Source organism: Arachis hypogaea, chromosome 6 (genome assembly GCF_003086295.3).
Source record: "Arachis hypogaea cultivar Tifrunner chromosome 6, arahy.Tifrunner.gnm2.J5K5, whole genome shotgun sequence".
NCBI classification, from domain to species: Eukaryota; Viridiplantae; Streptophyta; class Magnoliopsida; order Fabales; family Fabaceae; genus Arachis; species Arachis hypogaea.
Window position 1 is genome coordinate 101,547,811 of NC_092041.1, and position 11,636 is coordinate 101,559,446.

Consider the following 11,636-nt stretch of genomic DNA (forward strand, 5'->3'; position numbering starts at 1 on the left):
AATACAATCAAAAGATATATGACATAAATCTTAGCTTTTCTCTCCAAGTTATCTCTATTTTTTTCTCTATGACTTTTTCTTAATGTCTCACATATATGCCTTTTTCATTGAAGTGAAACAAAGAAAGATATAACATACAAATAGAATATTCAATGATAAATCATAAAAGAGATGATATTAACCAGCTCTGAAGCTATAGGATGAACCGAATTTAGCTCTCTCATATGTAGCTCTCCATCTTGGCAAAATATTTTTTTGATGTAGAATCACTGTCCAAAATATTGAGTAAGAACAATAGAGAAGTACTAAATGAAACACAAATTTTGGTTATCTCTCCTTGTCCAAAATTGAAGTTAATTTTTTCTTTTTGTATAGAGTACAGTTGTCAAGGCTAAGGTTTGCTGAACTGAGTCAACACAATGAATCTTGAGCCAACTTAAAACTTCTACTTCTTTCTATAAATTCAGATCAGAAAATCAGGGCTTGAGAAACAAAGTTAAGTAGCGCAGAAGATAGATGGACAGCAGCGACTTTATTGGTAATAGATTCTCAATGAATTTGATAAATCAAAACTATTAATATTTTTCTTTGGCTCCAAGTATCAATATTAGCCATTAACTCACAGCGGAAGAAAGTAGACTCCATTTTTCTTTTGTTATCCGAAATGTATGAGTAGGAGGAATGTGGATTCAACAAGTAATTAACTTGCTTGTTAATGAAAATTCTTTACTTTTTACTTCTGATTATGCTTGACTTGAACAAATTGATTTTGGCTAAATTTTGATTTAACAGAGCCTCCAAAATTTTGTTTCTCTCCTTTTTTTCATGTTAGATTGAAAAAGTGAAACTTATACCCGTCTCAAAATCCTATCAGCAACAAGATTCTTTTCTTTTCATGAAGACAATGAGAGTATGAGACATTTAGCTTGGTCCAAGTGGCTCAGATTCAGAGACTTGGTTCTATTGTTTAGGCTGCACAAATAATTTTGGACCTGCTATATAGATCAAACATAAATTGAACTTTCAACCCATTCAAATATAATATTTGTCATTATCATTTATTTTATTGTTTATTAAACTCAACAATCTACCCTTTGAAGACAAACTTCATTCAAAATAAAAATAAAAGGAATGAAATATTAGATTCAGATTAGAGACTTTTCTTTGATGATACAATTTCAAATGTTGATCTGCTCTCCCTTTCTTTCACAAGAGATAACCCATTAATATAAGCTTCGCCACAAACAACACATATATATACTGATATGCAACATTTTAGCAGTACATATAAGAGAATATCATTAAAGATGAGTAAATTAATCAGCAAAATATATCATTTGTCCATCAATCTATCCTATTCATGACTATACTACTCTTCCTTTTGTCATCAAGAGAGAAGAGAAAAAGGGTAACTAGTTCAAACCTGCAAAAGACATATTAGATGCCAAAGACAACATAAACAGATAAGTAGCATACGTTTAGTTAAGAGTTACAGTTATCCAAAAAACAAGAAAAACAGTAGCTAAAACCAAATTGTCTCATAAAACTAAGTTCAACAGAATTTTATCATTTTTAACATGAGACATTTCTAGGCATCAGAGCCTTTATCCTTAGTATCCAGTGGCTCTTCTTGATCAATAGCCATTATGTCATCTTTATGAATGCTGTCCACATACTTCAAGAGCACTGCAACTCTATCCTTTGATTTGCACAATGCATTTTTTATTGCGAACAACTAGCTTTCTTTCTTGTTGGCTCAAAGAGATGAGACGATTGGACAAGTTAATGAATTTCTGTGTAACATCCTTTATAACACCATATAGAAGAGATTTGTGTCCAGTGAAAATAGATGTTCCAGTGGTGGGTTGAGGAAGAATGTCATCAAACTCTTCTTCTTCTACATCAATAACCACTCTTTCAGATCTGATTAGTCCTTTCTTTTGTTGTTTCACTACATCATTCCTTTTTAGGTAAGAGTTTCTATTTTCAAGTGACTTATTGGACAGGTTAACACCAATAAATTCAAAGAAACAGGTTAAAAACATATCATAGAAAAGTGACAGATTCTTATCACTGTTTATACAGTCATATATATGCCTCATCATCAAATAAGCAAAGAAAATTTTAATTTTCATAATAATAACATACAACACTAATGTGTCACAAAATGAAACTCTCTAATAGGAGTTGCTTTGAGGAAGAAATATATGATTTATAATCCATTGAAGTTGTGCATGAACAGAACCAAGAGTTTTATGGATTGGAGTGAGATCATCAATGAGAGAAATATTTTCACAGGCAGAAGTTAGGGATCTTGGTACCAAAGACCTAAATTTTTATCCCATTTTTCTGAAATATATGCATTAACACCAATATCAAACCCTAGAGTTTCACCGATAGTTTTCCTATTCAAATTTAATTCACTCCTTTTAACATAAGAGTGAATGTTTTCATTGTGATAACCCGTGTTAGCATAGAATTCACGAATAAAATCAAGGTAAACAGGTTTTTTTATTTTAAATAGATGATTCCAGTTCAAAAAAACAAGGTTTTTCACATAGCCAAATCCTTTCTTTTCCAAAGTAAGGTTTTTATTAATAATTTTTTTACTTTCAAATCTTACTTTGTAAGTGAGGTGGGTTTACAAAGTAAGATTTGAAAGCAAAAAAATTATTATCAGAGAATTCTCTGACAGAAAAAATTGTTAAAATAAATTTTTTCTTAATTTTTAAAATTAATAAACTTTCTTTATCATTCTTTTTCTTTATGTTTCTCTTTCTTTTCTCTCATTCTCTATTTTTCTTTACCTTTCTATTTTACAAAAAATAAATATAAAAATATACATATTAAATATAAAATATAAAAATATAAAAATATACATGTTAAATTTTTTCAAATTTTAGATAACGAATATTAAAAATAGTTATTAGTAAAAGATTAAATTCTTTCATATCAAAATAATAACCAAAAAATTTATTATTTAATTTTGTTTTTATTTACAGACCCTAATCATCTTAGTCAATAAAGACTTTTGTTCCTTATGACCTCTTTGTAAAAATAGTCTAATGTTATAAATTTTTTGTATCATAATTTATAATATCAAAATCAACATAATTTTAAAAGATTTATATTCTCATAATAATATTATGAATAAAAACACTAGTATTACTTAATTATTCTAACAATAATTAATGAATATAAAATAATATAAATAATAATTAACAAATACAAGATAAAATAATTTTAAACTAATTTTCTTGTCTTCCAATAATGAAACTAGTTTTAATTTAACATCTTGAATTCCTTTTTTCCTGTTCTTGTTTCCCAAGATAACAATCACACAACTTACTACATACATAGACACTCATGCAATGATGAGATACTAGAGAGGAGATGAAATAGACACTCCGAGTGATCGTACATTCCAATATTTACAAATACCCAAGGACGATAAAACAACATTTCAAAGATCCAAGAGCCTATTAGCATGTGTTTAACCGCATCCAAATCAAATGCTGGACCACCTCAGACAGGATTCTCGGCGTGTTTCCTCGAACGGTGTGTTGCGGAAAAGCATTCATTCTCTTACAGAAAGCTGCTTAATTTAGCTGCTCGCAGAAGGCCCGAAATACATGCATATGGGTGGGTCGATTCGCATAATAGAGAGAACTGCAGAAGGAATAGTCCATATCCCATCGCCGCATATCAAACCAGACGCAACTGCTCCGGCATAGTCCTCGGCATCCCTTCTATTCAACTTCTCCCACACAAACAATATCACAGTTCCGATGAACATATCGACCGCAAAGTAAGCACCAATGTAGAAAGGAACTGCCATGGCCATTGGGATGGGGATATACTGCGAGTACTTCTTGGGAACCAAATCCCTTAGAAGATTGATAACTATAGCCGCGGCAAAGAAACCGCCACACATGGCCAAGCAATGCTTTGGAAGCTCCGAGAATCCCTCGACACCTAGTATGGCCATTTCCCTGAAGATAACTGCATATGGTGCTTTGTAAGGGCCGTCAGGTGACCCGATATCAAAGGCTGTCCAGAACATCCAGAATGTGAGGGGAGCAATTATACATCCCATGCCTGTTCCTATCAACTGACTCACAAACATGGATTTTGCCGACGAAAGGGTGAGGTAGCCTGTCTTGAAATCTTGCATGAGATCTGCGGCAGTGGCAACGATAGACATCATCACAGCACTCGATGCTACTCCTGCTATTACCCCGCCATTTTGGCCGACTGCAGCCGCAACAATGAAAAGACCGATCTTCCCATAGGTGGATGCCAGACTCCAGTCAGTGAGCCCGCAGCCGTAAGAGTTGCAAAATGCAAGGGCTGGGGCAAGGATGTAAGAGCATAGAACCAAGTACCATTTTAGAGGAGGGAAGATCATTGGTATTGTTCCAATGGATATTGCAGCCAATCCCACGTAACCAGACAGCGCAAACCAGGTAGGAATCCTGTCCTTCAAAAATACTTCCTCTCTCTTCTTTTCTTCTAATTGCAACCGGGAACTCTCATCATCTGACAAAATGCATATGAAAACAGTTGAGTCCACAGTAACCATTTGAACTCAAATCATGGCGGAATTATATCAAGTAAGCAACACATGCCGATACGTTATACTAGTAATTAGACGCCAGACCAATCTATATAACAAGAGATCATTAAGATTCCTAATCTCATGCATCCAAAGAGGAAAATAAAAACTATGACATCCCAAATTAGCTCCTAACAATTTTTATATCGGACAAATTAGTCACCAAAACAAAAAAAAATTAGTCCTTACTTTTTAGAGTATTAAACAAATTAGTCCATTGTTGTAAAAAGCGACAACTTAGTCCTTAGTTTCACGCAAACATAGTATAGTTGAGAGAATAAATTGTCTAAAATCTTAAAAAGATAAGTGATATGTTATGTACTCAAGGAAAGTGAGAAACCAACACTTAAAAGCAAGCTATTAATGGGAAAGAACCACTCTCTTTAATACAACATCAAGTATCTTATACTATCCTATGGGACTCAGGCACCCCTATAATCCCCAAGTCCCTAACAATACACCGCCCCTAGAGAACCAACGTCCACGGCAGCTTTACTCTATCAACACTTACCCAGCGGTAGCCCATTTGCTACCGGCTATTGGTATTCACCTAATCCAACCTATAGGTAGACTTTTCCATGACGCCGACAACCAAGGCTCTAATACCATTGTTAAGTATCTAAGGAAAGTGGAAACCACATCTTAGAAGCTAGCTATTAAGGAGAAAAAACCACTATTTTTAAATATAACATCAAACATCTCATACTATCTAATGTAGAACTTTAAGCACTCCATAATACCCAAGTCTCTAACAGATTAGTTTGTCCATTTATTTTGTTACACACTAATTTTTCTAAAATTTTAAAAGATCAAAGACCAATTTGTCAAACCCTTTTGTTGGGGACTAACTCATCTAATAAAAGAAATTAGGAACCAATTTGGGGTTTCACTCTAACTATTAATACTAAAGGACAAATGACATAATGTATTCCCTTGCACCTTCAAATGACTAACTCTGCAAGCTGACAATCAGACGTGATTTTAAGTTGAAATTAACTGCATTCGATTTGTTTATTTTCCACAATCTAACCTAATTTTTATTTATGCAGAGCCAAACAGTCAATCAGCCATATAGTTCAAGAACTAAGGGACTGTGATGCAAATATTTTATAGGCATAATGGAATGAACGCGTGCAAGAACCTCTTTACTTGTTAAAACAATTTTTTAGAAAATACTTTGTTGTACTCACCAAGAACCTCTGTGACAGTTGGAAGGCTGGTCTCTTTGGAGCTTGCCTTGTACATCTCCCTAACAGTTATCAGTATAATTTTTACAAGATTGTAAATACCGTCCCCTAAAATAAGAGCAATAGATATGAAAACCTGCACAAAAGATTAAAAGAATATTTAATGCAAAATTTAGAAGTATTTAGAAAATCCTGCATGAGAATATTTAATGAAATAATTTTGTTTAAGCTGACAAAATACCTTTTCTTTAAGGAAAAAAAAATCGAGAATAAATGGTTTTTAATGAATTATTTGTTAAAAGAAATATTATTCAACATAAAGTACTTTTATTCAAAACCAATCCAAAATTCCAGACCTACTCTTACACAGTATTCTGCAAGGATATTTGCTTTGCCTTACCTTGTATCCATATAGACCTTTAAAATCATTACTACCGAGGTCAGCTGGATACCAGTCCCCAGCATGCTGGGAGACAAAAGGCCAAAGAATACCCCACGATATAATAGCTCCAAATAGAACTGAACAGTTGACTATGTGAGGACAGATAAGACCACATCCAACGTAGGTTGTACTGAAATCAAAGTAGAATCTGCATGAAAAGGATTCAACATAAGTATTTGAACAATTCGCCGACTCCATCTAGTGGGATAAAGTGTTATTCTTGTATAAGTATTTGAACATTTGGTTTATTCTTAGAACCTTCCACATTCATTCCAGAGTATACTCATATCATTTACCAATTATGTATATAAATATTTCACCTACTAACTACTACAAAATTTGGACCTGGTAATAATTATGAATATCTTGATAAGTGATCAAGAGGGGCAATTAAGAACTAGGAATCACCACAAAGGAAAGTTAAAGCAGATGTTTCAGAATAGTTAAAAGAAAATGCAGGTTTATTAAGTGTTATGGAGCATCTTATTCAAAAGTCCTTAAACCGTTAGATAGAAACACATGAATTATTTTATATCCTAACAGATCCCCTCACTGACCTGTCGTTACACACTCATCTAACACTCGTCTGACATGCGTGTCTTACGAATCTAACTGTGTCTTAATAGAAAATAGTAAAAAAAAAAATTTCAGATGCTCTTAGACATGCCTAAATACGATAAAGTGTCAGTGCATCCAACATTATTCTTGTCATATATTCTTAAATTTCGTTTAGAAATAGTATGTATTATTAATTATTAATACAAAAAAATCTAAAGTGTTTATATAATTAAAAAAAGACATTAAAAATATTAAACAAACTAGTTTGTAGTTTAATATCAATCAAATATCAAGATATTATTATAAACTAACCAAAAAAAAGTTATATATATATATATATATATATATATATATATATATATATATATATATATACACTATGTCATGTACTGATGTCATATCTTGTGTCAGAGTCCGTGCATCATAAACAGCAAGAGAATCATCATGAGAAAAATTATTTTGGTAGCCTATTTTATAGTGTCAAAAAAATATGATAGAATCAAAATAATAATAAAAATGCAGATCTAACTGCCTATATGCAAGAGGGGAAGATAAAGTGCATTTAGAAACGTGAGAAAGGAAGCCAAAATCACAAGAGTTTACGTGTTTTTAAATAATGTCAAACCAAAGCTAGGGAAGTTGTCAAATCCACACGAATCTCCAACACCACTGAAGAACCACTTAAAGCAACTCCAGAAGAAACTTAGGCCCAAATATTTCCCCAGTTTCCGAACTTGATTCCTGTAAGGATTATCATAAACAATAAACCGATAAACATAGAAAGGAAGAAAATATTGACAAAAATAACCTGCAGAAGAAGAGTTTAAATAGTTTTAAGGAGCTCCTGCAAGGCATAAAAAATGAAAAACTTCTGAACGGTCAAATTAGCATAACTTATAATGCATACCCTGCAAGTTCAGCCCCCGTCTTTGTATGGAAACTGTTAATTAGCATTGCTGTTGCAGTTCCACTGGGGTATGTAAGCTTATAATCCAAGACCATAACCTGAAATTGCAGTTCACAGACCCATGTTGCATTAGCAAAAAATTAAATAAACAAAGAAACAGGAAGTTTGACCTTTAAGTATGCATAAAATTCATAACCAAAGTTTGTACCATATCAGGTTATATTCTTTTATTATATTTTCATCATACATTGTATATATTATGATAAGATAATCATGATGCCAATTTTGTGTGGTTGCGTTCTTTTGTTATTGTTTAATGTTTTTCAAATAAAAAGCCATTTAAAAAGTGAAAAGCTCAAAAACATAATCATTAGTTCTCCAATTCAACTTATTAGTTTCAGTTCATCAAGAAAAACATATATGTTATGTGATACTAAATTAAGAAAGTACAACCAGTGAGAGAATAGTTTAAATTTAACAAGATACAAGTTAACCCATAAAACATGGTACCAAACTAAATGGGGAAAAAGTCTTCAATATATTAACTCAATCAATGCTAATATTTTCCTGTAGCATCCTCTTTAAAAGAAGCTTCCTTTTGATAAATAAAAAAAGAAAAGAAAAACAACAACAACAAAATAAATGTAATTCAGGAAAGTCCAATGTAATAATAGTGATAAATATAGATTACCTTACGAAGTGGTACCAAACTAAAAAGTCCAAGAAAGCTGACAACAAACATGAAACCTATCATCCAACCCAAGCCTGGGTTTATAATGTCTTTGGCTCTGTTACCAGGATAGTCAGGGCCTATAAGCTCATATGTTCTTTCATCCATAGCTATCAAGGATGAACCAAATCCCCCTGTTGACATTATGACCATTAGCACATGGAATTTTATGGTGAAAAAAAATAGAAGTGACTCCTGTATGTTAAGCTCGAAAGGTTTCAAACAGACTAACAGAGGACAACTAGAACCAAATAGAACAAAGGCATAGCCCAAAAAGAACAATAACCAGAGAACTGCACTTCCCAGTGAACCTAGTTCATTTTTACTCTTTTGCATGAAATTTTTATTTTATAGCACTCATTTATTTATCCTGTCAATTAATTTGATTCATTTATAAAAATCACAGCTCATCATCTGGATTCCAGGGAGCAAAGATAACAGTGAACCTGTATAGGTCATATTCATTTTATCCTCCATTGTCATTTTGCCATAACATTTTATGAGTTTTGTGGTAGCTAGCTTTTCACAAAGTTCCTAGTATAATTGGGATTTAGTTCTTTTGATTCAAATTCAATTCCATAATGAACCCTTACTCCTTAGTATGCTAGTTCTAGCCAAAATTACAGCATTCATAGTAGTGTATTTTTGTCTTAAATAAGCTCAATGAGGTTTTCTTTGTTCCCCCTCAAAAAAAAAAAAAACTTATCATAAAAAATAGAATCTTAAACTGAAAAAAAAAAAAAAATCTTTTCCCAAGGAATGTAAGAGCATCTCCAATAGATTATCCCTTTGATACATTGAATAAGTGAATTGATTTAGAATTGAAATTTGCATTGGAATTGATTGATGAAATGAAACCGGTATCACCTTAGAGATACTGTATCACCTTGATGGAGAATCAATAAAATTTCGCAACTCGTATAATTATGTTGATGAAATAATTAAAAATAATATAAAATTCTAATTGAATTAAGACTAAGTATTGGAAGTACAAATTTCACTTTTAATTTTAAATGAAATTGAAATTAAAACTAGCATCGAAGATCCTCTGAAGATTCAAGGACATTGACTTGTGACGGAACCGTACACGAGAAGATAAATAAAAAAGTGAAAATCCAACATCAACAACAATCACATCCACAAGAATATACCTAAGGAAAAAGAAAAATCCATAACCTAAAAACCAAAGCAAACCAAGCACCCTTTGACTCCAAACAAGAGGGGAAAAAACGTAAATGGCTGAAAAGCTCTAATTGGTCAAGTGTTTGTCCCTTTCATAGTGGTATTGAACTGAGCCACAGTATATTCAGATAGGCCGTCATAATTCCTCCATTAATCAAATTCGTAGTAATAGTCTAAGACCGTGATTAAAAAATAGGTAAAATTATCATATTCGGCGTTGACACCCACTTTATTAGTTCATAATTTTGACATGGAATTGGACCCACTTTACTCTTTTCTTCTTTTCTTTTTTTTTTTTTTCATTTTGAATCTTCTTGAATGTCTCTTTAACAACTTCTAGATCTAGATGTTCAAACAATATCACCAATAAAGCCACTAGAATCGGTATAGTGATGAGGAATTTGAATAGTAGACGTGAAATTTTATGTGGAAATCTTGGACCGAAAATATTGAGAGAGTGGAAGACAAGAGAGAGGGGTTAGTTACCGCTGAAAGCAAGGCCATAGCAAGCAACAACACAGGTCTGAATGACAGTGTTCTCTTGCCTTGTGAATGGTTTAGTGAAGATCCCTAATTGACTCAAGAAACTGGTCCATGACTTGACGAAGAAGAACCCTAACAATCCCGCAGAGACGTTGAGGGAAGGGATAACACCAACGGTGAGATTGAGCTTGTGTGTGATGATGCAGAACAGGCAACCAAGAACCGCACTCACCACCAGCCCTCTGATCGTGATCTGCTCTTTCCACTCCGGAACGTGCTCCGATACCGACGGCGAATTCTTCTCCACAACCAGCGGCTCCGTAATGTCCATTGATGAAGTCTCAGTTCCCATAATGATGAAAATAACGACCAAAGACGAAAACAAGTGACGCTTTTTCTTTTGGCAACTACTCCTATGAAGATGCCAAAAACATCTTTTTATGATGATCTTTGTTTAAAAAGTGTAACTTATTTGTTTAGCAACACTTTAAATAAAGATAACACTTTTACTTTAAATAAAATCAAACCCTACAATCTATCATCTAATGGTCAAAATGAAATATCTTCATATGATGACAATCATAAAATCTTCATTGGAGTAGCCACCTTTTCTTTTATCTTCTTTTGTTGGGTGAATCAGAATAAAAAGGATGTTATGTTTGTTATGGATTTGCGGGATTGACCCGGAAGAGGCGAATGATTGGGTTATGGGTTATGGGTTGTGGGTTATCGGATTGGGGAATGGAAGGGGATCTTTGACGGAGAAAGATTGGGGATGGAGGAATTTTGGATTCTTTCTTTTCGCAATTTGGTACGGTGCTTTCAACTTTCAAGGATTGACAGGAAGTTCAACTGGACAAGCAACTTGGTTAGTTGGTTAAGATATATGGATTTTTTTTTTCTTTAAATTAAATACATATAATATATAATATTTATTGAAATATGTAATAATAGATCATTTCCCATTTTAAATATGCCTACACATTTTTAATACAGAGGCAAAGAAATCTTAAAAAATATCAGAGCTAAATATCTTAAAGGAGTGCTACATATACAAGTCATTTTTGTTTACAAGTCTTATAAGTTGGGCCTAACACGCGCATTACAGAAGAAGAAGAATAAGAAGTTGGGCCTAACACGTGCGTTACAGAAGAAGAAGAAGCGTGAATATAAATGACTTGTATGATTTGTATGGAAAAGCGTTCTCTCTTTGCCTTCGATCTCCTTCTGTTTTTTTCGATTTTCATGGTTTCTGAAATCAAGTTTTGAAATTATTTTGAAGATGATTGAACTTCAGAAATACACCCGAACGATTACAAATATACACCCAAATGATTATAGAAATACATCCAAAGGATTACAGAAATACACCCAAACAGTTACAAAAATAAACCAAACGATTACAGAAATACACCCAAACGATTACAAAAATACACCCAAAGGATTTAAGAAATACACCCAATATAGGGAGAGACAGTATATTTCTTCTTGAAATCAATACACCCAAAGAATTATAGAAATACACCCAAAGG

The 11,636-nt window shown here is 32.9% G+C and overlaps 1 protein-coding gene across 2 annotated transcripts; it reads right to left on the reverse strand.

Moving 5' to 3' along the window:
* Nucleotides 1-3,238: 3,238 nt before the first annotated feature.
* LOC112697169 (probable metal-nicotianamine transporter YSL6) lies at nt 3,239-11,026 on the reverse strand. 2 transcript variants are annotated; one of them, XM_072197430.1, is made up of 8 exons: nt 10,711-11,026; nt 10,108-10,495; nt 8,401-8,573; nt 7,710-7,807; nt 7,406-7,543; nt 6,203-6,392; nt 5,806-5,938; nt 3,239-4,539 (listed from the first exon to the last, which is right to left on the reverse strand). In XM_072197430.1, exons 2-8 carry the CDS (start codon nt 10,454-10,456, stop codon nt 3,605-3,607), a joined length of 2,016 nt encoding a protein of 671 aa, XP_072053531.1. In that variant the 5' UTR covers nt 10,457-10,495; nt 10,711-11,026; the 3' UTR covers nt 3,239-3,604. The 2 variants fall into 2 exon arrangements, with proteins under 2 accessions (XP_072053531.1, XP_025606012.1); XM_025750227.3 differs by lacking the exon at nt 10,711-11,026 and having other exon boundaries at nt 10,108-10,524.
* Between the last annotated feature and the right edge of the window lie 610 nt (nt 11,027-11,636).

Excerpts from the sequence above, each read along its gene's own strand:
- LOC112697169 (XM_072197430.1), bottom strand. The coding sequence starts at position 10,456 with ATGGGAACTGAGACTTCATCAATGGACATTACGGAGCCGCTGGTTGTG. Across the intron at positions 8,574-10,107 it reads CTATGGCCTTGCTTTCAGCG|GGGGATTTGGTTCATCCTTG; the intron begins GTAACTAACCCC and ends TAATGTCAACAG. Across the intron at positions 4,540-5,805 it reads AACTGTCACAGAGGTTCTTG|ATGATGAGAGTTCCCGGTTG; the intron begins GTGAGTACAACA and ends GCATTTTGTCAG.